This window comes from Stegostoma tigrinum, chromosome 1, assembly GCF_030684315.1.
Source record: "Stegostoma tigrinum isolate sSteTig4 chromosome 1, sSteTig4.hap1, whole genome shotgun sequence".
NCBI classification, from domain to species: Eukaryota; Metazoa; Chordata; class Chondrichthyes; order Orectolobiformes; family Stegostomatidae; genus Stegostoma; species Stegostoma tigrinum.
Window position 1 is genome coordinate 45,803,476 of NC_081354.1, and position 27,755 is coordinate 45,831,230.

The window sequence follows — 27,755 nt, forward strand, 5'->3', positions numbered from 1 at the left end:
TATGTGCTTAAAGAAATACCTTGATTTTATTTTAGTTTTGAAAAGCAAGATAATTTGTTATACTTTAGTATATTTCTTATTAAACATGTTAGCAGTTTCCTACTGCATGTATCATAATAATGAAGATGATTACTCTTTAAAATATCATTTTCAAAACAATACATTTTCTTTTTTACAGAAGAAACTTTGCTCATGTAAACATTTAATGGTGTGAGTACCAATAATTTATTTAACATCTGTTTTTCAGGACTATTCCAAATCACTTCAGATGAATTCTGCAACCTTTACTCAGCAAAAGACAATGGGATTTGCTTTCCAGACTCTCCCAGAAAACAAGTACAAGGACCAGGTTCCAATTATTTAAACCAGATGGATGAATATCACAAAATGGACCACATCAACAGGTTCAATAAGATAACCTATTTGATTTAGAAAAACCTCAGTAGCTGTACTCATGACACTGAATCAATGACATAATCAGCTTACGCTATACTGTTGTGCCACTAGACAGTTTGTTTGCCATTTAATATTAAGAATATTCAAACATTGCTGTAGTTGGTTACCAGCATAAGTAATATTGTGGCAGAATCTTCCATGGTCCTCCCCACCTTAAGCTTTTCAGAAGGGAGGGAGGGGCAACTTCATTGGGCAAGAGGCAAAAATTGATTTCCTGATGGCAGATTAAACTTTAGGTTTTAAGTTCCCAGAAACTTTCAGGTAGACGGACTTCCCAACATTCATGTTTGGGACCTCATTTTGCATTCATTAGCATGTCTTTAATTCCAGAGGACCAGGTTTTTCATTCATGGGTGCAATCTTCTTGTCGAGGAACAGGAAATATGCGTACTGTATATGCCAAACTTCTGCCTGATGAGGTAGACTACACCTTCTAGAATTGGTGAGTATGGTACATGTCAGCTTCTCGAACATGCTGATTAATTGCATAAACAGTAACTTTCTTTAGAGTGAGCTGCAGGTCAGATTTTCACTTCTGAAATCATTGCGGCTCTATGGATGAAGACTTGCTGACTCATAGAATCACACACAGTGCAAATAGAAGCTATTTAATGTCATTCATCACCATCTATCTGCAGAAGACGCACCGATCCATGACATTATTAGTAAGAATGACCGCCATACAGTCCTCGCGGAGAAAAGGACATGTCTTCATATTGAGGATATCTTCCACTTTGCTGAATAGAGTAGATAATGAATGGACCTAGTCAGTCAAAACTGGTATCCCTTATGCACAGTGGACCATCAGCAGCAGAACTAAATGACAGTTTGTATCCTTGTGACCTTATCCATTCTACTACTACCATCAACCTGGCCAACCAATCCTAATTCAATGAAGAGGGTATGACAGGAGCAGCACTAGGCATATCTGAAATTAAGGTATTGGATATGTGCAAGCTATGATACAAGACAACTGGCATACCAAACAACTGATGCAGCATGAAAGGGCTAAGAAATTCCACAGTCAAAAAGATCTTATCTGAGAGCTGGCAGTCCTACCATATCCAGCTGTGAATGATGGCAGACACATAAGAAAATAACAGGAAGAGTAGGCAATTGCACAAATATCCTTCCCAACAATAGGTGAGTACAAAAGAAAAGTCTGAAAGATTTATGTCCATCTTCAGCCAGGATTATCAAGTAGATCTGACATTCTGGTGAGAAAACCAGCATCACAGATGACAATCTTCAACCAATTTCGGTAACACATATGGAATCAAGAAATGGCTGAAGCCATTGGAGATTGCAAAAGCTATTATGGTCTAGCTACAGTACTGACATCTGCCTGACTATGTGAAAAATTGCCGAGGTATTCTTGTTTGCAAAAGCCAGGCCATCCAACCTACCCAGTTACTGCTCATTCTACTTCTGATCATCAGGAACCTAATGCAAAGTGTTGCAACTTTAATATCAAATGACATTTGCTCAGCAGTTTACCGGGTCACTGCTCAGCTTACACCAGACCTCTCAACTGTGACCTCATTACAGCCTTGGTCCAGTCATGGGCAACAAACTTGAACTCCATAGATGAGGGTTACTGCCCTTGACATCAAGGCTGCATTCAAACCAATATGGCATCAAGGAGTCCAAGACAAACAGAAGTCTACAGGAATCATTGGGTGGGGAGCAGCATTACATATCTCTGCCTTTGTGCTGGATATGACACTAATTAACAAAGGAAGATGACTGTAGTGGGAAGTCAACCATCTCAAACCTGGGACATCACTGCAGGAGGTATCCAGGGTAGTGTCCTTGGCCCAGTCATTACCTGTTAGTACATCAACGATCTTCCCTTTATTTTGATGTCAGACATCGACAAAGAACATCTCTATGTTCAACATCATTCAAGATTTTTCAGATACTGAAGCATCTGGTGTCCATATGCAGCAAAACTTGGAAATCATCCAGCCTTGTGGTGATAATTGGCAAATAACATTCATGCCACACGTGCCAGACAATGGCCATCTCAAAGAGAGACTGTCACCATTTTGCCTCGATAATTAACGTCATTATCATCGCTAGATCTCCCAAAATCTACATCCTGGAGCTACCACTGACCAGTGACTCAACTGGGCCAGCCATGCAAATGTAGTGGCTACAGCGCTGGTCAGAGGCTAGGAATTGTCTCACGAGTAACTCCCCGTATGTCTCTAATCACTGTGTACAACCTAAAAGGCGTAGGTCAGGAGTGTGATACTATGTGCTCTTTTAAGTAGGCACTTAGTATCTGAAAGGGTTAACTGATATCATGAAATAAGCTCTGCCCATCCAAATATAACAGATGTGTCTGGGGAGCTTTCCAGTTCTGTACTTGTTACCATAACTGTAAGGGAATATTTCAGCAGTAATTTGAACGTTGTCAGGTTGAGCATGATGTCTCACGTGATTATCATATCCGATATAATGTCACTAGCTATTGTGCAATATATAACAAATCTATTTATCAAACTGAGGCTGCCTCATACTTTGTGTGGGCCTCCTTCCCCATATGATATCAGTGGTTAGACTAATACCAGCAAGAAGGGTTGGCGGCAGTGAAACTGCCATGTTATAAATTGTGCTAGTGGTGATTTTCTGAGTCATAAGTGGTAGGAGCAGAAATAGCCCATTCAGACCATTGAGTCTACCTCGATATTCAGTGAGATTATGAACAGAAATTGCTGGAAAAACTCAGCAGGTCTTCCACCGTCAGTGTAAAGAAACCAGAGTTACCGCTTCAGCTCCAGTGACCCTTCTTCAGACTTAACTACAGGACACTGGACCTGAAACATTAACTCTGATTTCTGTCCACAGAGGCTGCCAGACCTGCTGGATTTTTGGAGTAATTTGTTTTTATTCCTGATTTCCAACATCCACAGTTCTTTTAGGTTTTTATTCAATAACATCATGGATGATTAGATAACTCTTTAACTTCACTTACATGTGTTTTCCCAATAACCCTTTATTCTCTTACTAATTAAGTATCTGTCTGGAATATACTTAACACAGACTCTACACCTCTCTTGTTAAAGAATTCCACAAATTCTCTACCCTCCAAGAGAACAAATTTCTCTTTGCCTGTGTCTTAAATAGGCAACCTCTTATTCTGAGATTAAGCCCTATGCTCTTAGACTGTGCCACAAGGGGAACTAGCCTCTCTGCATGTACTCTATCAAGTCCCCTAAGAACTTTGTATGTTTCAGGAAGTTCACCTTTCATTCTTCTTAACTCCAAAAAGTACAGGCTTAACCTATTCAACCTCACTTAATAAGCCAGTCCCTGCATACTTGGTATAAGCCTAGTAAAGCTTGTCTGGACTGCCTCCAATACCAGTGCATCTTTCCTTTGGCAAGGGATCCAGAACTATTCATTATTTAAGATGTAATCTCACTAGTGCCTTGTATAGTTTTAACATGACCCCCTTTTTATATAGTCTGTTCCGTTTGAAATAAAGGCCAACATTTGATCTGCCTTCCCAATTAAATGCTGAACTTGTATGCTCATGATTTGTACATGAGGACTCCCAAGTCCCTCTTTCCATGGCTTTCTGCAGTTTCTTCTCCATTTAAATAAAATGCAGTGCCTCTATTATTCTTGCCAAAGTGCATGATATCATATTTTCCCACATTGTATTCCATCTGCCAAGTTTCTACCCACACGCTTAACCTATATCTAATATCTCATCTCATCTATATTCCTCTGCAGACTCTGAGTCATCCTCTTGCCTGTTGGCAAGAATGGAGTTTTATTACCTACTACCCTAAAAATAAAATCATATCACAAACACACAGGTAAGCAGCTTACAAAGAAGGTTGAGAGGATGTGGTGTTAGATATGGTGCTGGAGAGTCTTATTTAGTACCAACAGGAATCTAGAAGCAATTGCAGTTTACAATGGTTTTTTTTTAGTAGAGGTTTTGAGTTGTAAGAATGATGACATTGAATCCTATTGTTTATTTGCTGACTGGCTTTGCCACCAACTGCAAAGCTGTAGAAGTCCTGGAGTTTCTAATGAATTGTTGTTTCAAGTTACATTTCATGAACTAGTGTCTTAGATTGAGAAAGAGCAAGAAGAGCTTTCAGGATCTTCACTTTTTGAGTTCATGTTGCTTTCTCCCTCTGCTTTCTTGTTCAAAGCAAGCTACTGAAATATGGTTCATTTGTATTGCCTAAGTTTAGATTTGTTGCCTTTTCAAACTGAACACACCACAGGTAACCTTTCATCTCCAATGTGTAAAGTTGTCATACAAGTGAGAGTAAAACAAGGAATGCAAACTTCTTGTTTGTACTTCTTTATAAAAATGATAATTCTGATGTAGTTTGTTTAATGTATTCCATGTTTTTTTTCCTGGATTTGTCAGGTGATCATAGCTTCTATCTTAAGTCAGCAACAGTTTTTTTTAGAAATCACTTTTAGTCCATGAAAGTCTCTGATATTAAAGTCAAATGGTGAAAGTTGAATATTGGTAGTCCATCTTCACTGTGATTGTAGCAATGAACACACCTACTAAGATTCCTGATTTTTAACAGCAAATAAAACAAAAGCAACCAATTACCCGCATGAGCAACAAGGGCATTATCTTGTGGGTGACAAAGCCAACAGAGTAGCGTTCACATATGATGAATGTACTAGAAACTATAGTTCTCAATATGTGTTGGTCTTATGCAACTCACTAGGGCAGTGGCTAGAGATATCTACCCCATGACTGATGGCTTATTCAAACTCTTTCAAAACAAGACCTTCACTAAACTTAATGTTAACAATTTCTGCCAGTTGCATTTAGATGAAAATTCCAGACTACTTAAAACATTCACCACTGTTTTAGGAGATTTTGGAATCACCTTGGCTCCAGAGATCTTCCAAGGTACTATATCCAACTTTCTACAATAGTTGAAGGGCATTCTATGCCATTTGATAGATATCTGGCCACTGAAAAAATGTCAGAAATTCATTTTAAAAGACTATGTACAAACTTGGAAGTTGCAGGCAACTGGGCTTGCCTTCATCAAGAAATGTGAGTTCTCCAAAGACTGATTTCTGGGACATATCATTGACAAAGATAACAAAACTAGATCACAGAAAAGGAAAAAAATAAAATAGTATAAGAATATGCTGGGATATATCTCAAGAAGAGACCTTTCAGAATATAAAAGACTAATTTTTTTCAGATGTCTTGGCCTTTTGCAATCGTCATTCCTGACTACCAATGCTGTGAATACTTTAGCCACAAGTATTACAACTGTTCTGTTCCAAGAACACCTGGAAGGATTTAGAAAATCTGTATATTATGTATCCTGATGACTATTTGATACAGAAACTCTATGTCCAGTTATTGAAAAGGAAATTATCTCAGTTATGCGTGCCTGAGAAATTTTCAGATTACTTATCTGGTTCTCTTAGCCTGATCATAAAATACTGATCTCTCTCTTGGATGAAAATGAATTGCCAAAAACTGGGTTCATAGATACACTAATGTTGTCTTTGTCTTATGAAATTTAAATACTAGACTACTATGTACAAGGAAAATTACAGGTATCAGCAGATGCCCTCTCCAGACAACTGTTGACAATGCTAAACCAGTGATTAAAGAATCTGCTGGTAAACTCAGTTCATATATTCAAGTAACAAGAGCGTTGGGGCCAAGCTACACAAACAATACTTCATCTCATCAGTGGAACAAAGAAACAATCCCAAACATCTCATTGTACATCAATATTGTATAAATGGCTGGCAATAAAAGAAACCAAGAGGCTTAGATAACAAGGTGTGGAGCTGGATGAACACAGCAGGCCAAGCAGCATCAGAGGAGCAGGAAGGCTGACATTTCGGGCCCACACCCTTATTCAGAAATTTCTTCAGGTACTTCTGAAGAAGGGTCTAGGTCTGAAACGTCAGCCTTCCTGCTCCTCTGATGCTGCTTGGCCTGCTGTGTCCATCCAGCTCTATACCTTGTTATCTCAGATTCTCCAGCATCTGCAGTTTCTACTATCCCTGAAACCTAGAGACTTAATTTAATCTACTTCAAACACAGAATTTCACTATTGTAGATGGCTCACTGGTTTTCAATGACAAAATGTATCTTTCCTACTCTGAATCAATATGCCTGACAAGACACATTAAGGATATTTGGGTATTAGCAAATTTAGAACTTGTGTTCAAGCTTTAGTATAATTGTCAAGAGCCACTAAACAGATAAGAGATCTTATAACTGATGCTCAGACTTGGGCCATCCACTGCCTTGAAAGAAGCAAACCACGGATTCCTACTATCATTCCTGCTGTACTGTGGAAAGTGTAAGTTCTGAGCGAGATCAAGGTGGGAGTAGTGGAGAAGAGAGAGAGAGAGACAGATCGAGATCACCTAGGAAGGAGGACAGAGAAGCCAGTTGGTGGGGGGGGGGGGGGGGGGTTGGAACTCATCCAGGACCAGTGGATTCAGCCAGAACCATGGAGAGGAGGGAGGGGAGGATCTGAGGATTCAACCAGATTTCGAGAGAGAACCTAGAGAGGGTGAGATAGTGAAAATTCATCTCGGACTAAAGGAAGAGTGGGGTTGGTGATGGTAGTTAGGTTGGTGGAATTCAGCCAAGGCCACTGAAAGAGAGCAAGGGATATTTGGGATTTGGGAGAGGAGGAAAGTGAAGATTCAATCAGAAACCATTTTCTGTTATCGGAAGAATTAAAGAAATTTGATGAAAGTTGCAAGGAAAGAAAGTCATCTGATGTAAAAGGAAGAGTAATTTTGGAGCCTGGATATTTTTGATTAAAGTAATAGTGTAATTGGAACTGTTTGCTTAATTTATTGCTTAGTCCAGTGCATGTTTTATTTGAACACCTATTTTTAAAATCTTATTGAAGATCCATTCCTCCCCTATTGTATTTAATCATGCAGTTTGTATTCGGTATAATTGAATTATGGTATCGGGGTTGTATTTGCAGTGGAGTGAAATCAAATGCGTTATAAAAGCTGCTACTCCAGGAGTCTCTTTTAAGCATCAGTTTTGTTTATTGTGAAACTTTTAAGCTTGCTAATATGGCATGGTGCCCTTTTACACCACAAATGTGGTGCACTGATGGTTTGTGGCAAAAATCAGTCTTAAATGTACTCATAAGTCAGAGTTCTCCAAGTTGCTAGTCATAGAGAAGAAAGGTAAGAATGCACAAAGCGAGTATAGTACAACACTGAAGGAAAAAAAAAACTTGTTGACGTATGACAGTCAAACACCCAATCTCATGTGGAATGGTCTAGTTTATGTTAATAGGATTGGATATTAACCTAGAGGTCAGAAGGGAGTGTTAATCTGAGGTCAGAAAACCAAGAATGTGTCTTTCACAGGACCTAGCTGGGCGCAGGAGATGGAGGAAGATTGCAATCCAGAGCTGGCCAAGATCTGAATGGTGACTGAGGATTAGGCTGATAAAAAGAATGAAACCTGGAGATAGGGAGGTAGGGAACAGGGGAAATTTCAAGGGTAGAGATATTTCAAGGGAGATTGAGAATTGGAGCTCCCACAAAGGAGATTGGAGGCCCCCGAAGAGGCATATTGAAGGGAATTGGGAAACAGGTAGGAGGCCGCATAGTGGACCTACCTGCTGATCTTCCTAAGACACACAAGACTCTGCCAGTCAGGCACGCAGTGACTATGTTCGAGGCATGCAGAAAAAATTTACTGTTTAAATTTTAAATTCACCACCTGCAAGCGGGTTGGTCCCAGCCTGTTAAAATCTTAAGTAAGGAGTTTAGGGTTGGGGTTTAGACTCTTAAAAATATTAACATCTTTCTCAATCTAAGTCTGCCAGTTTTGGAGGGCCAACATTCCCCTTTGTTATGAATAAGTAGTGAGTGAAGTTAAGGCGGGGTGAAATGTAAATCAGGGACATAATTTTAACAAAAGGGGTTGATATTTTGAACAAAAGTTTCCATTTAGTCTGAACTAGAGCTTTAAACCCTACTGTAGCTGCCGGGTACTTGACTCGCTTTATATAACTTCAGCACATCTGATATTTATGCTTTGGTTAATTAATGGAAGCATCCCATATACCACCTTAACAAGCTTATCCATCTGTCCTGCTACCTTCAGTGATCTGTGCACATGCACACCACGATCTTCCTATTCTACACCTCGCAGTACACCACCATTTACTGTGTATTACCTAATCTTGTTTGTCCTCCCCAAATGCATTGCCTCTGTGTTGTATTGCATTTAATTTGCCATGTTTCTGCCCACCTAACCAGTACGTTGATAACCTTTCCACCATACTTCTTCCTCAATGTTCTCAATTGGATCAAATTTTGCATTAATGTATTTCTTAATTTGAGTAATTTATAAACATAATATATATTTATACATTCATACGTGCACATGCCATAAAAACATACTTAATACTAAGTCTTGTGGAACCTCACAGGGAATTGCATTTCAACTACAAAACCCCATACCAATCAATAACTGAGTCACTGAGCCTACTACTTTGAATCTACTTGTATTTGAATTTCATTGGCATTTACTTTTCTGGCCAGTCAGCCATGTACAACCTTGTTAAAAGCCTCACTAAAATTCACGTAGACTACAACAAATGTGTTATCCTCCTCACTTCTTGTCGGTGTCTCAAATAATTCAATCAATTAAATCAGCCATGACCTTCCCTTAATGCGCCTGTGCTAACTGCCCTTGACTTATCCATGCCTTTCTAAGTACTGGATTACACGAGCCCTTGATGTTGTACAATAATGTTTTCCATCACTGAGGTTAAGTTGACTGGCTTGTAGTTACTAATAACTTTTTAAAGAATAGTACACCATTTAGCAGTCTTTCAGCACCATGCTGGTAGCGAGAGAAAATTGGGAAATGGTCAAAACGTTTTGCAATTTCCTCCCCTTCTTAACAGCTTGGAATTCATTTCATTTGAGCCTGATGATTTGTCCACTTTCAACACTATTACCTTTCCTTGGATGTTTGCCCCAATCAATATTTCACACACATCTTCCAGAACTACAATGTCTGCATTCCCTCCTATGTCGTCCTTCTGTGTACCGATTACTTTTTGGTCTAGAATAGACCCCTAATCATTCCATTGTTATCATTGTGCTCTTTATGCATCTATGAAATAAGTTTGTTACCCTTGACTGTACATACCACTATTTTCCTTGCTTTTTCTTTGTTTTACAAATATTGTTAATTTCCTTCCTGTATTTTCTCTATTTCTGCAGGTTCTTATCCAGTTTTTAGCTGTCTTTTGCATTATTCTCTGTTTCTGTTGACATGTATATTTGATTTAGAAATGTAAACGCTTTCTTCTGGGAACATATTTTTCTGAACCTTCACTATCACTTGAACACTCCCATGTTATGACACTGATTTTAACTGGTAGCTGTTACTGATCAACTTTTGTCAAATCACATCACAGATTAGAAAAATTACCTTTACCTCAACTGGGACTTTTACATGTAGTCTGTCCCTGCCTTTTTCCATTACTAACTTAAATGTAACTGAGTTACAATAACTATGGACAAAATGCTCTCCTACTGATCCAACGTCCATCTATCCACCTTTAGTCCCGAAAAACAAGTCCAGAATTATCCCTTGGGCTTCCTACATGCTAAGAAAGATTTTTTTTTTAATGCACTTAAGAATTGTGCCCTTCATACTCTTTTATACTGATTTCACTCTGGTTGAATGTTGGAGTGGTTAAAATCCTTTACTGCCCTTTTGTTTCAGCAATGGCAGTCATAGTTACTGTTTGATCTCCCTCTGAACTGTTTGAGAATGAGAATTTGTAAAAGCCTGTTAGCAATGGGATTGCCCTTGCCAATTAAACATAAATTGGCCTCATTTAATGCTCCTTCTCTTATCATCCCTCCTTATATATTTAACCAATATTCCATCTGTCCTTGCACCCTCTTTCATTATTCCTGGCTTTATCTGAAAACTCTAACCAATAATCTTGAGCTGCCAGTTCTCCCTTCCTTTAACAAAATAGTACTGAAGGATCAAAATGAATAACTTATTCTATTTAGAAATATCATCATCCATAGAGAAGTGATACCTTTGTCCAAAATCAAGCCTTCATTTGAAAGCTGAATGTAGCTTTTATATAATATGTAAATCGAACAAATGACACTTTTAAGTAGTACATTTTCCATGCTGTGTTTAAGATTCAATTAATATTTTAATGTCTGTTGTTGAACTTAACACGTTTGCTGAATAATTTATATGGTGTGTTTTCTTTTGTTGTATTATCATCTTTTAAAAAGTAACCCAAATAGTTGCAATTATTAGACAAAGAAAGTTCAATTATCAGGAATAATTAAAAATGTATTACTTGTTTAGAAAACATAAAAGAAACTGTTACTGCCTGCATGAAATGATTAGCGGACTGAGACAGCCAACAGGATTAGTGCATTGTGGAGATGGATCGCAGAGACTCTTCGTCTTGGAAAAGGAAGGCTTTGTGAAGATTTTCACTCCAGATGGAGAATTACTGAAGGATACATTTCTTGACATCCACAAACAGGTCCAAAGTGGAATAAAGGTTGGCAATTTCTCCATAAATTCTGTTCATCATGATTATGTATTTATTATGAAAGTTTAATACTGAAGTGAAAAGTGATATCTTGAAAAAAGTCCTCATTGCCATTATCCATTTTGAACATTAATGTGAGATAACAAGGTCTAGAGCCAGATGAACACAGCAGGCCAAGAAGCATCAGCAGAGCAGGAAAGCTAATGTTTCGGGCCGAGACTCCTCTTCAAAAATAAGGGAGGGGAAGGGGATTCTGAAATAAATAGGGAGAGAGGGGAAGGCGGATAGATCCTTTATCCATCTTCTATCCACCTCCCCGTCCCTCCCTATTTATTTCAGAATCTCCTTCCCCTCCCCCATTTCTGAAGAAGGGTGTAGGCGCGAAACGTCAGCCTTCCTGCTCCTCTGATGCTACTTGGCCTGCTGTGTTCATCCAGCTCTACACCTTGTTATTTCAGTTTCTCCAGCATCTGTAGTTTCTACTATCTCTTGAATATTAATGTGTCTTTTAGATTTGGCCAAACGTTGTGAAACATTTCCTTGTTAGATGCTAAGATACACATAAAAATCAAAATGGCTAAAAATCTCCAGTGCTCAGCACCTGAGTTACACAGACAAGAAGGTCCAACTTTTTTGGAGCAATAGTTCAGAACTCATAGTTTGTGTTTGCCTTAGAACATAGAACATAGAACAGTACAGCACAATACAGGCCCTTCAGCCCACGATGTTGTGCCAAACTTATGCTCTAAACCCAAGGTTTATCTAACCTCCACAGCTATCTTATACTATCATCCATATGCCTATCTAATAGCCGCTTAAATGCCCCTAATGAGGCCGAACTCCACTACCCTCTCCAGAAATGCATTCCACGCCCCTACCTCTATCTGAGTAAAGAATCTACCTCTGATGTTTCCCTGATTTTTCCCTCCTTTCATTTTTAAACTATGTAAAAGCTACCTTCACCCTAGGGAAAAGTCCCTGGCCGTCTACTCTATCTATACCTCTGATCACTTTGTACACCTCTATCAAGTCGCCTCTCATCCTTCGTTGTACTAAAGAGAAAAGCCCTAGCTCTCTCAACATTTCCTCATAAGACCTTCCCTCCATTCCAGACAACGTTCTGGTAAACCTCCTTTGCACCTGTTTGAGCACTTCCACATCTTTCCCCCAATAAGGTGACACAATACTCCAAATGTGGCCGAACCAGGGTTTTGTATAGCTGAAGCATAACTTCACAGCCCTTGAACTCGATTAATGAAAGCTAACACACCTCTGCTTAATATGGAATGTCATCTTGGGGCCTGGGATAGGGGTGAGGGGGGAGGTGTGGGGGCAAGTGTAGCATTTCCTGCGGTTGCAGGGGAAGGTGCCGGGTGTGGTGGGCTTGGAGGGCAGTGTGGAGCGACACTTCCGCCATCTACAATCCAACCCCACCACCCAAGACATTTTTCCATCCCCACCGCTGTCGGCTTTCTGGAGAGACCACTCTCTCCGTGACTCCCTTGTTCTCTCCACACTGCCCTCCAACCCCACCACACCCGGCACCTTCCCCTACAACCGCAGGAAATGCTACACTTGCCCCCACACCTCCCCCCTCACCCCTATCCCAGGCCCCAAGATGACATTCCACATTAAGCAGAGGTTCACCTGCACATCTGCCAATGTGGTATACTGCATCCAGTGTACCCAGTGTGGCTTCCTCTACATTGGGGAAACCAAGCGGAGGCTTGGAGACCGCTTTGCAGAACACCTCCGCTCAATTCGCAACAAACTACTGCACCTCCCAGTCTCAAACCATTTCCACTCCCCCTCCAATTCTTTAGATGACATGTCCATCATGGGCCTCCTGCAGTGCCACAATGATGCCACCCGAAGGTTGCAGGAACAGCAACTCATATTCCGCCTGGGAACCCTGCAGCCATATGGTATCAATGTGGACTTCACCAGTTTCAAAATCTCCCCTTCCCCAACTGCATCCCTAAACCAGCCCAGTTCGTCCCCTCCCCCCACTGCACCACACAACCAGCCCAGCTCTTCCCCTCCACCCACTGCATCCCAAAACCAGTCCAACCTGTCTCCGCCTCCCTAGCCTGTTCTTCCTCTCACCCATCCCTTCCTCCCACCCCAAGCCGCGCCCCCATCTACCTACTAACCTCATCCCACCTCCTTGACCTGTCCGTCTTCCCTGGACTGACCTATCGCCTCCCTACCTCCCCACCTATATTCTCTCCACCTATCTTCTTTTCTCTCCATCTTCAGCCCGCCTCCCCCCCTCTCCCTATTTATTCCAGAACCCTCACCCCATCCCCCTCTCTGATGAAGGGTCTAGGCCCGAAACGTCAGCTTTTGTGCTCCTGAGATGCTGCTTGGCCTGCTGTGTTCATCCAGCCTCACATTTTGCCGTCCTGCGTTCTATCAATGTCTCTTTGTAACCTCGAACAGTCCTCCGCACTGCCCATGGCATGACCCACCTTTGTATCGTACGCAAACTTGCTAACCCACCCTTCCACTCCTTCATCCAAATCATAACAAAAATCACAAATAGAAGAGGACCCAGAACAGATCCTTGTGATACACTACTGAGCACCATGTTGAATATTTTCCATGCACTACCAACTTATTATCTAAGAGAGGAAATTGGGGTTTTGAAAAATTCCTTTTTTAAGTGTGCTGCCTAAGTGTACCACAGACACCAGATTACCACAGATTTGGACTAATTGGCGATGCTCATCATGGTAGAATTGTATTTTGCTGTCATTGTCAAAATTCACAAGGGAATGACTGCTACCTCAGCATGTTGAGACCTGGTCCCTCGCCAACTTCTATTAGAGTTATGAATTTTCTGTTTTTCTTTTTCTTTGTTCTTGTTCAGTTCTCCCACAGTTGGTATCATTGCACAGCTGATTTGGGATCAAAGATGACAAAGGTTTATTTTGCCCACTCGTGTGACTTGCAGGCTCTGCTATTAGGTGCAGCATGATTTGCTATCCTTCATGTTCTGTTTAGTGCTACTTTCCCAGTGTCCCCAGGGGCCTTTCAATCTGGCCCCATTTTCTTTCAACCCCTTTAGATAACTATTAATGTCTCCAATTCATCATTAGAACCCATGACTTTGCAAATTGACTTGTTTGCCATGCACTCCCCATCACTCACCCACCAACCAGTGTAGAGGCTGCAGTTACAATCACTTGTGAAAGCCACCCTTCCCTGAACTTCACATCCTCTCCTAAATTCATTGAGATCCCATTCTATCTTGTATTGACCTCAGTGCCTAATTAAGTGCACTGTAGAGTCGAGCTTATGACTTTCCCAGAACTCCATGGACAACCCTTGGATAAACCCCTGACCACCCCACTAGACTAACTTGGCAGAATAATGCCGAATTAGCCCACAGATTCATTTCTTACAGCACCTTAATGAATGGACCTGCAATCTGCAGATTAGTTACTCGTGACTTACCGGACTGATGATATAAAGGCGTGGATCTCTAGACTCTGTAAGACCAAGTGGTTGACTGACCATGACAAGCCCTGGACTGCAATTGGACATCCACCCTAACTGACTGTGGCAATATCCTCTGTTTGAACATAGTCCCCTTCGATCCCACTACCGTCTGCTCCCCTCTTATTTTCGGACATGACCATTTGTTTGAAACATGTATAGTGCGCTTGCCACATAAGGCACTGTCACATGCTGCAGATGTCACATTGATGTAGTATTGTGCCATGGGGTGGCATAGAATCATAGAATCCCTACAGTGTGGAAACAGCATGGTAGCTCAGTGGTTAGCACTGCTGCCTCAGTGTCAGGGACCTGGGATTCCGCCCTCAGGCAACTGTCTGTGTGGAGTATGCACATTCTCCCTGTGTCTGCGTGGGTTTCCTCCAGGTGCTCTGGTTTCCTCCCATAGTTTAAAGATGTGCAGGTTGGCAGGATTGGCCATGCTAAATTGCTCATAGTGTTCAGGGATGTGTAGATTAGGTGGTTGGTGTGGGTGGGATGCTCGGCGTTGGTGTGGACTTGTTGGGCTGAAGGGCCTGTTTCCACACTGTAGGGATTCTATGATCTACGCAGTAACATATTCTCCTCTTGTTCATTGCAGTTCACTATTCCCACTTGTGACTAGCTGTCTGCCTTTCAGTTTGTGCCAAAAAATAATGCTAGCCACAGAGGCTCACAAATTACCAAGTAAGCACAAGGTGAGTGAATGATCAGGTGTGAAGCCAAGAGCCATAAATCCACACTGTCCAGATATGCGTCACTGCATGCAAAGCATCCTAGCAGAGGCATGCAAGTTGTTGGTACCCCTGAGCACCAAAGTCAAATCCTGAAGTGCTGAAGTGGGTGAGATTTGGACAGAAAGCAGGCACAATGTGCTGAGTCTAAACATCATATACAAATAAATTTCTACTTTGTTTCCTTCATATTTCATCGTGATATTTTAAATAATATTCAAGTATCTTCTAGTTTAAAGCATCTGTCTTAAAAGTCTGGTGCCCGCTTGCTGGAATGAAGATATTCCAAGTCCCTGAAGGCACTCCTTGTAACTAATTTCCCATTCTTAAGATCTAGGTGAATCAAAGCTTTGTGACCTCAGGATTACTGAGTGTAGTATTTATACAGAGGTCACAAAGCTTTGATTCACCAAGTAGCATTTCCTGCGGTTGTAGGGGAAGGTGCCGGGTGTGGTGGGGTTGGAGGGCAGTGTGGAGCGAACAAGGGAGTCACGGAGAGAGTGGTCTCTCCAGAAAGCCGACAGCGGTGGGGATGGAAAAATGTCTTGGGTGGTGGGGTTGGATTGTAGATGGCGGAAGTGTCGCTCCACACTGCCGTCCAAGCCCACCACACCCGGCACCTTCCCCTGCAACCGCAGGAAATGCTACACTTGCCCCCACACCTCCCCCCTCACCCCTATCCCAGGCCCCAAGATGACATTTCACATTATGCAGAGGTTCACCTGCACATCTGCCAATGTGGTTTACTGCATCCAGTGTACCCGGTGTGGCTTCCTCTACATTGGGAAAACCAAGCGGAGGCTTGGAGACCGCTTTGCAGAACGCCTCCGCTCAGTTCGCAACAAACTACTGCACCTCCCAGTCGCAAACCATTTCCACTCCCCCTCCCATTCTCTAGATGACATGTCCATCATGGGCCTCCTGCAGTGCCACAATGATGCCACCCAAAGGTTGCAGGAACAGCATCTCATATTCCGCCTGGGAACCCTGTAGCCTAATGGTATCAATGTGGACTTCACCAGTTTCAAAATCTCCCCTTCCCCAACTACATCCCTAAACCAGCCCAGTTCGTCCCCTCCCCCCACTGCACCACACAACCAGCCCAGCTCTTCCCCTCCACCCACTGCATCCCAAAACCAGTCCAACCTGTCTCCGCCTCCCTAACTTGTTCTTCCTCTCACCCATCCCTTCCTCCCACCCCAAGCCGCACCCCCATCTACCTACTAACCTCATCCCACCTCCTTGACCTGTCCGTCTTCCCTGGATTGACCTATCCCCTCCCTACCTCCCCACCTATACTTTCTCCACCTATCTTCTTTTCTCTCCATCTTCGGTCTGCCTCCCCCTCTCTCCCTATTTATTCCAGAACCCTCACCCCATCCCCCTCTCTGATGAAGGGTCTAGGCCCGAAACGTCAGCTTTTGTGCTCCTGAGATGCTGCTTGGCCTGCTGTGTTCATCCAGCCTCACATTTTGTTGTCTTGGATTCTCCAGCATCTGCAGTTCCCATTATCTCTTATTTCCAGTTCAAGTCCATTTCTATTAACTAGCTTTATTTCAAAACTGCTGCATTTCCTATTATATAAAATGTCTATAGTTTAATAACAGGCCTTTTGAGACACCTTCGTGAACACTAAGTAACAACTCATGTTTTGTGCTCCACTACATTCCCTTCATCCAGTCAGTCATTTCAAAAATCTATTTTATTGTCAAAAATAATTTATGTTTAACAAATAATATGTTTAACTGAATAATAAGCATTTAAAAATAAATCATGGATTATTAGTGCTAAACATTTACCACAACGAGCACTAAATTTTTCAACTAAGTCATCTTTTGGTTCAATTTCATAACTGCTGTTACCATTTCTGAACTTCTTTTGTAAATTTACAAAATTCCTTCTGATCTCCCTTGCAATACGTTTATATTGCAGTTTTGGTTTCAGTGCCATATTCCACCACCAACCTGTCCTCAAAATTGCAGTATAAAACTGACTTAAGTATGCCTAAAGTTTGCACAATTAGCAAATTTCTCTAGAAAAGTTCATCGTGCAGCAATAACAATGGCACATTATGCTACTATGTAAAAACAGCTATTGCAAACCTATCAAATGAGGTACATTTTCAGGATTAAAATACTCTTTCAAACAGTTACCCACATTTTAAGGATTGGATTGACTTAATAGTTTCCTTTCCTTCAATCAGTAATCTGTAATCCCTGCTAGTCAGCAGCTAGTGAACAAAACAGTTTCCATGCACTGTATGCTTAGGCATGAATGATGACTTTCCCTACTCAATCAGTGCGAATGCATTAGATAAACATGACTCACTGCTTCAAATTATGTTGCAAATGAAATCACTTTTTCACTCTTGTAATAGGAAATTGACATTTTGAGCATTGATTTGTAGCTTAATAATTTGAAGCAATTTGAACTCTTTGCCAATTTTAAGTCATTTCCTTGCACCACAATGTTCCATTTAGATCAGAAATACTCAGCTTATTGAATTACCACAACTGTCTATACATCTGTAAGCATTCTATATCGGAACATTTCTACATTGCTCAACTTAAATAATTTGTTAGCTTCTTGTCAAACTTAATGAAACCCTTTCTCTCTTGGATTTATATTTATTTTCTTTCAGATGAGTCTGACTTTGGTTGTGAGTAAAATGTTGGAGATGATTATAAAAGATAGGACTTATGGACATTTAGAGAGGCAAAGATTGATTAAGGATAGTCAGCATAGTTTTGTGCGAGGAAAATAGTGTCTCACAAACAAAGACTGATGATGGCAGAGTAGTAGATATTGTTTATTCAGATTTTAGTAAAGCCTTTGACAAGGTTCCGCATGGTAGACTAATTAGTAAAGCTAGGTCACATGAGATTCAGGGCAAGCTTGCCAATTGGATACATAATTGGTTTGACAGCAGGAGACAGAGTAATGGTGGCGGGTTGCTTTATGGACTGAAGGCCTGTGACCAGCAGTGTTCCACAGAGATCAGTTCAGGGTCCTTTTATTTTTGTTTATCACAGATATAAATGATTTGGATGAGAATATAGAAGGCATGTTTAGTAAGTTTGCTGACAACACCAAAACGGTGGCGTATTAGGCTGTGAAGAAGGTTTTCTACGATTAGAAAGGGATCTTGACCCACTTGATCAATGATCTGACAAGTGTCAAATGGAGTTCAGTCTGGGTAACTGCAAGGTATTGCATTTTGGTACAATGAACAAAGGTAGGGCTTATGCAATTAATGATAGCCTTGATAGTATTGTAGAACAGAGGGCCCTAGGTTGCAGGTTTGTAATTCTTTAGAAGTTTGTATCACTTAGACCAGATGGTTAAAAAGGCATTTGGCATGCTTGCTCAGTCCTTTGAGTGTAGGAGGTGTGAAGTCATGTTAAGGTTGCACAGGAAACTAGTATGTCCTCCTCTAGAATACTGTGTCCAGTTCTGGTCACCCAGTTATAGGAAAAATATCAGGCTGAACAGGGTTCAGAACAATTTTGCTGGGTGTGGATGGTTTGAGTTATAAAGAAAGGCTGGGACTTTTTGCACTGGAGTGTAGGAGGTTGAGAAGCAGCCTGATGGAAATTTATAAAATAATGAAAAGTATAGATAGAGTTAATGGTAGTTGCCTTTTTCATCGGATAGGGGATGTCAAGACTAGGGGAGCACATTAAGTTGAGAGGAGAGAGATTTAAAAAAACATGAGGCAAACTTTTACTCAGGGTAGTCTGTGTGTGGAATGAACTTGCTGAGGAAGTGGTGGATGCGGGTATGATTACAAAGTTTAAAAAACATTTCGATACATGAATAGGAACCGTTTGGAGAGATATTGGATCAGCAGCGAGCAGGTGAGACTAGTTCAGTTTGGGATTTTTATTTTGGCATGAACTGGTTGGACCAAAATGTCTGTTTCTCTACTGTATGACTTTATGACTATGATATGGAAACCATTTTCATTGTAAAACAAAAGCAAGCTAAAATATGGTCTGCCAGCTCCAAACACAGATCAGAGGTGAGCAAAGAGGCTACCTAGTAGCAGGATGCACTGGTTAAAAGTTCTTTTGGACTTCATCCCAGTGTTTTATTAAATAAAAAGGTGCTCTAGCCCTCATGTCCCATCCATTCGTCATGCCCTATCTATATAATCGCATGCACCTTGTGTCCCTCTTATATCCTATACCAATTTAGAGGCAATTCATGCCTCCCACCAACTACCATTTTCCCTTACACTCTCCAGGCCAACTTACCTAGGATCTACCATCATAGGTAGACCCAGGAGCATGCTGAGAGAAATAAAATTCTAAACATGTATTACAAACTTCACTATATAAAATAAATACACTTTATTTATTTATGTTCAAGTAGTTGATCCCTTATAAAAACATTTTCATAATCCCATAAGGACAGCTCATCCTTTAATAACCTGTTTCAGCTGTCAATCAAACTATGAATTTGTAGCAATCCTTCACCAACTGTGTTAGTGCATTGTTATGGAAGCAGTTAAGCAATATTAATGATAGGGTTCCATCCGCAAACCACAAGCATGATTTTTGTTTTAACTCTTAGACACTGGGTTTTTCTTTCGTTGCTCAAATTTTTAAATGGCAACTAATTCAACTGCCTTAATAGCTTGACAGTTCCACAGACCTTATCCACATTTTGAGCATTTATATCTACTCTTTATTTTTTCAAAAAAAATAGAAGGATAAGGCCCTTGCTCCAGTGAAAATGGGGTTTTTGCTAAACTGCAATCTTACAACCCACCTCCATCTCTCTCTACTGACAAAATTAAGGCCTTTTGGAAATATGATATTATTTGGGTAGGGATTTCAGTGTCCATCACCAAGAGTGGCTTGACAGAACCACTATGTATTGAGTGAGTCAAGTCCTAAAGGACATAGTTACTAGACTGGGTCTTCAGCAGGTGGTGAGAGAACCGATAAGAGGGAAAAACATACTTGACCTTATCCTCACTAATCAACTGGCTTCAGATGCATCCGTCCATGGCAATATCTGTAAGAGTGACCATAGCATAATCCTTGTGGAGATGAAGTCACATTGAGAATACCTTCCTTCGTGTTGTGTAGCACTATCACCATGCAAAGGGGACAGAATTTGAACAGGTCTAGCATCTCAAGTCTGGGCATCCATGAAGCACTGTGGGGCACTAACAGCAGCAGAATTGTTCTCCAACACAATCTACAATCTCATGCCCTAACGTAATCTTTCAAACATTACTATCAAGCCAAGAAATTAGTCCTGAATCAATTGAGAGTGCAGGAAATCGTGCTATGAGCAGTACCAGGCATACGTTAAAAATGAGGTATCAACACGGTGAAGCTACTGAACGGAACTACTTGCAAGCCAAACATCATAGCACATGATAGACTGAGTGAACCGATCCCACAATTAATGATTAGACCGAAGTTCTTCAATCTGCCACATCCAATTGTGAATGGTAGTGAACGTTAAACAACTCACTGGCAGAAGAGGCTCCACAAATATCCCCATCCTTAATGATGGAAGAGCCCAACACATCACTGCAAAAAGTAAGGTTGAAGCAGTCATAGCAATCTTCAGCCAGCTGATCCATCTCTGCCTCCCCCAGTGGTCTACCACATTACAGATAAGTCCTCAGCACCTTCAATTCACTAAACTTGATTTTAAGAAATGGTTGGAAGCACTAGATACTGCAACAACTATGGGCCCTGATAACAGTCCACAAGACTTGTGCTCCAAAACTTGCTGCTGCCCCACCCAGGCTGTTCTAGTACTGTTATGACACTGGCACCTGTCAAACTGTAAAATTACCCAGATATGAATTGCACAGAAAAAGCAGAACAATCCAATCTGAACAGTTACTATCCCATCAGTCTACTTAGCAATGCTATCAAGCATTACCTGCTCAGCAATAACCTGCTCAATGAGGCCTAATTTGGGTTCCACCAGGGCCACTAGACTCCTCACCTCATTATAGCCTTGATCGTACAATGTTTAGCACCATTCATGACTCCTCAGATATTGAAGTAACCCATGTTCAAATGCAACAAGGTCTGGACAATATCCAGGCTTGGGCTAACAAATGTCAAGTAGCAAAACATCTCCAATGGAACATTGTGGCAATTGTTCTTAAGACCGGTACTCAATGCAACAACTGCCCCTAAACATTCAATGGCGGTACCAATACTGAATCCCCCACTATCAACATCTTGGAGATTACCATTGATCAGAAATTCAACTCGACTCCTCACTACAAGATCAAGCCAGAGGCTAGGAATACTGCCACGAGTAACTCACTTCTGACTTCCCAAAGACTGTCCACCATCTACAAGGCACAAATCAGGAGTGTGATGGAATACTTGCCTAGATGAGTGCAACCTCAACAACACTCAAGCAGCTTAACACCAATCAGGACAAAACAGCCTGTTTGACTGGCACCACATTCACAAGCACCTACTGTCTCCTCCACAGATGCTCAGTAGCAGCAGTGTGTATTAGCAACAAGATATACTGCAGAAATTCACCGAAGATGCTTTGTTAGTTCCTTCTAAACCCACGACCACTTCCATCTGGAAAGATAAGGGAACACTGCCACCTGCAAGTTACCCTTGAAGTCACTCACCATCCTGATGTGGGAAATATCGTCATTCTTTCTTTCCCTGTTGCTGGGCCAAAATACGGTTTTCCCTCCCTAAGGGCATTATGGATCAACCCACAGCTCGTGGATTGCAACAGTTCAATAAGACATCTCCCACCTTCTTCTTAAGGACAGCCAGGGTTGCTCAATAAATGCTGGCCAACCAGCAACATCCATGTCCCAGAAATGAATAAATAAAAAATTAAGTTTCATATTTGCAGTAAGTTTTGTTTTAAATATAATGTTTTCACATGATGTAATGTTCTTATTTTCTAAGATGAAGATTGATATAGTTTCCACCCCTCAGTTATAGACTAATTACATCTGTCAAATGAAATACACTTAGAGGTACAAAAAGCAATTGATGGGCAGAACACCTGGCGGAGTCACTAAAAGTCAAGGAAGGAAGAATTCAGACAGAAACAATTATAGAGTCAGAAATGCAGTTTCTTGCTGGGGGAAAAAAATGACAATCCCCAAGGTATTCTCCCTGAGAAGGACAGAAATTGTTCTGAAAACAAATATCAAGTACAATGATGCTGACAGTATTTATCTAAATTAAACTCCACCCCCTTTCCTCAGACCACTGGCCACGTTGATGAAGATCCCATTGTACTGTTAGATGTCCTTCTTCACTGCCTACTCTATCACCAATTTTGGTGTCATTCGCAAACTTACCAACAATGCCTCCTATATTCTCATTCAGATCTGAAATAAAAACATAACGTCAATAAAAACAATAATGTCAAAAATAAAATTGTTTGAAAATTAATGAGGGGCCCAGACAGCCAATAACCCAAAATAACAGTTGAAATCTTCACTCAAACAGAAACATTGAATAAGGTGGACATCTGAATTTATGAAGGCAATCTTGAAATAAACATAAATTATTCTTATGCAGTTCATTCTTCCCAGTTCACAGATTGCTGTTTAACTTGTGCAGCCATTTTTGACAAAATGTAGGACAGTAGATATGGAAAAGTCACATTGAAAAACTTACTGTCAATAAACTGCAAACATATAAAAATGAATTTAAATATCATTCAAAGAAAATAGCATTAAATAACTTAGTACTGAATTTGATCTTTGATCTTGTTATTCAATCAGAAAGAAGAAACATCTCACTAATTGAACTTTCATTTATACTGACAAAAAGGCAGTGAGTTATAAGGGAAGAGAAAAATCATCAAATAGATATAATATAGCCAGCCAACAGTCTTCTCAAAGTTACTTGCAAAATAAAAATACAATTATTTCTTCTTTATAGCCAGATAGAAGATTCCAACTAGAAAGAAATTTATAATAATTGTCCATCCTTCCTGGGCAACCAGCAAAGATAATTAATTTTCTATAAAGTTCAGAAATAACTGATTTTATGTATTAGAGTCATAGAGATATACAGCACTGAAACAGGTCCTTTATGCAAACCAGTCAGTGCCAACCAGGTTTCCTGAACAGAACTAGTCCCATTAGCCTGTATTTGGCCCATATCCATCTAAACCTTTCCTATCCATGTACTTGTCCGAATGTCTTTTAAATGACATAACGGTACCTGTCTCTACCAAATGCTCTGGCAGCTTGTTCCATATGCAGGCCACCTTCTTTATAAAAAGTTTGCCCCTCAGGTCCTGTTTAAATCTTTCCCTTATCATCTTACGCCTATGACCTCTAGGTTTGAACTCCCTTATCTTGGGGGAAAAAGACCTTGGCATTTCACCTTATGACTTTATAAACCTCATAAGGTCACCGCTCGGGGTCCTCAAACCCTCTAGTCTCTGTAATAACCTTGTAAATCTTTCTTGCACACTTTCCAGTTTAATAGCATCCTTCCTATAGCAGTACAACTAGAATTACATGCAGCATTTCAAATGTGACCTTACCAGTATCTTGTAAAGCTGTTTCAGAGATAGTAGGATCTGCAGATGCTGGAGAATCTGAGATAACAAGGTGTAGAGCTGGATGAACACAGCAGGTCAAGCAGCATCAGAGGAGCAGGAAAGCTGATGTTTCGGGCCTAGACCCTACTTCTGAAGATGGGTCTAGGCCCGAAACTTCGGCCGTCTTGCTCCTCTGATGTTGCTTGGTCTGCTGTGTTCATCCAGCTCTACACCTTGTCCATCTCTTGTAAAGCTGTAACATAATATCCAAACTCCTGTACTGTGTGCTCTGAACAATGAAGACAAGCATGCCTTCAACCAAATGCCTTTTTCATCACCAATGCCTACCTGTGACACCATTTTCAAGGAATTATGTGCCTGCTGCACTTGGTCTGTTGCTTGACAGCACCCCCAGGGCCTTACCATTAACTGTATAAGTCCTGCTGTAATTTGTCTTACCGAAAATGCAACACCTCTCATTTACCTGAATTGACTTCCGTAATCCATTCCTCAGCTCAATGGCCAAGTTGATTAAGATCTCATTGCACTCTGAGGTAACCTTCTTCACTGTCAACTTTATCTCCAGTTTTAGTATCATCTGTAGATTTATGAACTATGCCTCCTATATTCTCATCCAAAGTCCTTACGTAAATAACAAACAATGTGCCCAGCACAAATCCTTATAGCACGTCACTGCTCACAGGCCTCTGGACTAAAAAACAACCCTCTACTATTACTCTCTGTCTCTTCAAGCCAATTTTGTATCCTAGTGGACCTAACATTACAAGCCAGTCGACCATGCCGTACTTTGTTGAAAGCCTTGCTAAAGTCCATTTAGACTATATCTGTTGCATTTCTGTTATCTGTCATCTTAGTTATCATAATCTACTACATTTGTTTGATTTTTAAATGTGATCCAGATATTTTGATTGTACTACTTCAGTTCTTTCTTTTTAACTGTTTTTAACTAGAGTGAACCACTTATGTCAACTACCCCCACTTGCAGTGAGGGACTGTTTATTCCTGCTCAAGTGAACCTCCAATTAATGCCTTCCATCTGAAAAATATTAAACACAGTTGTTATGCAATTACGAATGAGGTCCAATGTGTGCTCAATGTTATTATTGAGTCAGTGGGCTGCAAAAAGTAACAAGTAGCTTAATGACAAAGTAGAATTGAAGGTGCGACCTCACTGGGGGATCAGGCACATGCAACTGGGTATGAACTCGAGTAACAGTGTGGAGCTGGAGGAACACAGTAGTCAGGCAGCATCAGAGAAGCAGGAAAGTTGACATTTCGGGTTGGGACCTTGTGAAGAAGGGTCCCGACCCAAAATGCCTACTTTCCTGCTCCTCTGATGCTGCCTGGCCAGGTCTGTTCCTCCAGATCCACTCAGTGTTATCATTAACTCCAGCATCTGCAGTGGTGACTATCTGTAGGTATGGACCCGGGCAGCCATATCAGAAAGGGAATGAACCAGGCTGGAAAGGTGTTTTTGATGAAGATGCACTGATGGATGATGGTGAAATAGCGACAGAAAGTTATTGGTGTGTTGGGTGAGTGTGTGGTACTGATTGATGGAAGTTTGTGCTTATCACATTGTGGGTTGATGAGGAGCCCACTTGCATGATTACTAAAGCATTATTTAAAAACTTACCTTGTTGGTCATAGCCTGCTCTGGTTTCTTGACAGATCACCTATGAGGCCACATGTAGACTTGATTTTCATGACATAGAACATAGAACAGTACAGCACAGTACAGGCCCTTCAGCCCACAATGTTGTGCCGAACTTTTACCCTAAACCTAAGGTCTATCTAACCTCCACCTCTGCCTTATAATATTATCCATATGCCTATCTATTAGCCACTTAAATGCCCCTAATGAGGCCAACTCCACTACCCCTCCAGCAATGCATTTCACACCCCTACCACTCTCTGGGTAAAGAACCTGCCTCTGACGTCTCCCCTATTTCTAACTCCACTCGCTTTAAAACCCCTCGTAATAGCTACCTCCACCCCGGGAAAATATCTCCGGCTGTCCACTCTATCTATATCTCTGATCGTTTTGTACACCTCTATTAAGTCACCTCTCATTCTTCATCATTCTAAACAGAAAAGCCCTAGCTCTCTCAACCTTTCCGTGTAAGACCTTCCCTCCATTCCAGGCAACATCCTAGTAAATCTCCTCTGCACCTTTTCCAACACTTCCATATCTTTCCTGTAATAAGTGCAGCTGGTGCCTTGGAGCAAAGTAAACTTGAGCAGCTGCATGTTTGAAGTAGTGTTCATTTATTGTTTGCAAATTACCTATCATTGCTTCAGATGCACATGGTGTCTAATGACTTTATTTGGCCTTTAACAATATGGTGAACCATGTTGCTCTAGTTCATAATGAGCTTGTGTTTTTCTGCCCATTTAATTATCGACTTAGGACCCTGGTTAGCTCTGAAGTAAGGGTTACTGCTTAGCTAGGTTTTTATTTCAATTCAGTATCAACAGATTCTTAGAATCTTAGAAGTTTAACAGACCAAAGAAAGCTCATTGTGTCTGCATTGGCTGAAATGTTGCCATCTGGCTTAAGCGCAGTTTCCAGCTCATATTCCAGACTTTATAAAGTACAGCATTTCAGCCCTTTTCCAATAACCTTTCAAATGCTAAGGTAGTTTCTGCTATACCATCCTTTCAAGGAGTAAATTACAGATCCCATCATTGTCAAGGTGAGAAGATTGCCTGTTCAATCCACATTGCATAATCTACCTCCTTCCGGAAATCTACAGTTTTGGTTATGGGACCCTCTTCAATTAGGAATCAGGTCTTTGTATCTTCTCTTATCTAGACCCCCTCAAAATTCTGTGCACACCAATCAGGTCTTCCCTCAGCCTCTTCTGTTCTGAAGATGACAACTCTAGCCTATTCAATTGTTCCTTATGACGAAAATTCCCCAGTCTAGACAACATCATCGTATTTTTCCAGTGAATCCTCTTGAGTGCAGTCACATCATTAGTTCATAACTTTGCTAAAACATGCTTTTTCTAAAAGTGTTAAGAGTAGTGAATGTTCTTTTTCAAGTTTGCAATATCAAGCAAAGAAGTTTGGCAGGACTCCTTTAATTAAGGAAATTGGGTGCAAACAGATCAGAAATCTAACTAACTAAACCATCCCAGAGTAAAGGGCTTTGGCTTGCTTTTACAGGTTGGAGACAGGAAAAATATGCTTACTGATTTTACAAGTTCAGACTAGAGTAGAGGCACCTTCCCCCAAGGCCTGACAAAACAACTTACCACCCATGCTTAAACACTGCTGCCAATTTAGCTTTTAAAATGTGACCATGGTAAGGATGCTATGTAATGAGAGCTTGAGATGTCTCCATTAATCGTGGAATAGGCACAATAACCTAATTCAATATTGATGAATAATTTCAGTGTGCAGAAGGGAAATTGGCAAATTTGTCACCCTGAAATAATGGAGATTACCCTTCTGAGATTTAACAGAGGTATATTTCACAGTTAAAGTGAAACTCTACATTTGTTCCGTCTGACTTGAGAATACTTGACTTATAATGGGAAATGTCCCTCTTAGTACCTCTCAAAGGAACATGTGAAATGCAAACTGTAAGCACTGGACATCCAAAGCAAAATCTGACAACTCATTCTTGCAGAGATTAAACAGATTTATACAATAAATCTAGAAATTACTGTTTCCAAAATGAATGCATATAAGACTATGGGAAGAGGAGTAGATTGTTTGGCCCCTTGAACCTGCTGCGCCATTCAGTGAGTGATCTGACTTTTCTCACATCCACTTTCTTGCCTTTGCTCGAAACTCTGGATTCCCCTACTGATCAAGAATCTATCTCTTAAATATACAGAGAGACTCTGCCCCCATAGCTCACTGCAGCAAGGAATTGCAAAGTGATGCAACCCCCTCTGAGAAAAGAAATTCCTTCTCATCTCAGTCTTAAATTGGCACCTCTTAATAC

At 40.9% G+C, this 27,755-nt stretch overlaps 1 protein-coding gene across 4 annotated transcripts in view; it reads left to right on the top strand.

The window, feature by feature from the left end:
* hhip (hedgehog interacting protein) overlaps positions 1-27,755 on the top strand; it is a 181,520-nt gene that overhangs the window by 14,877 nt on the left and 138,888 nt on the right. For all 4 annotated transcript variants that reach the window (XM_048545802.2, XM_048545823.2, XM_048545816.2 and 1 more), the window contains exons 3-4: positions 248-404; positions 10,826-11,027. In XM_048545802.2, the coding sequence (XP_048401759.1) occupies positions 248-404; positions 10,826-11,027 (359 nt within the window). The remainder of the gene's footprint in view (positions 1-247; positions 405-10,825; positions 11,028-27,755) is intronic.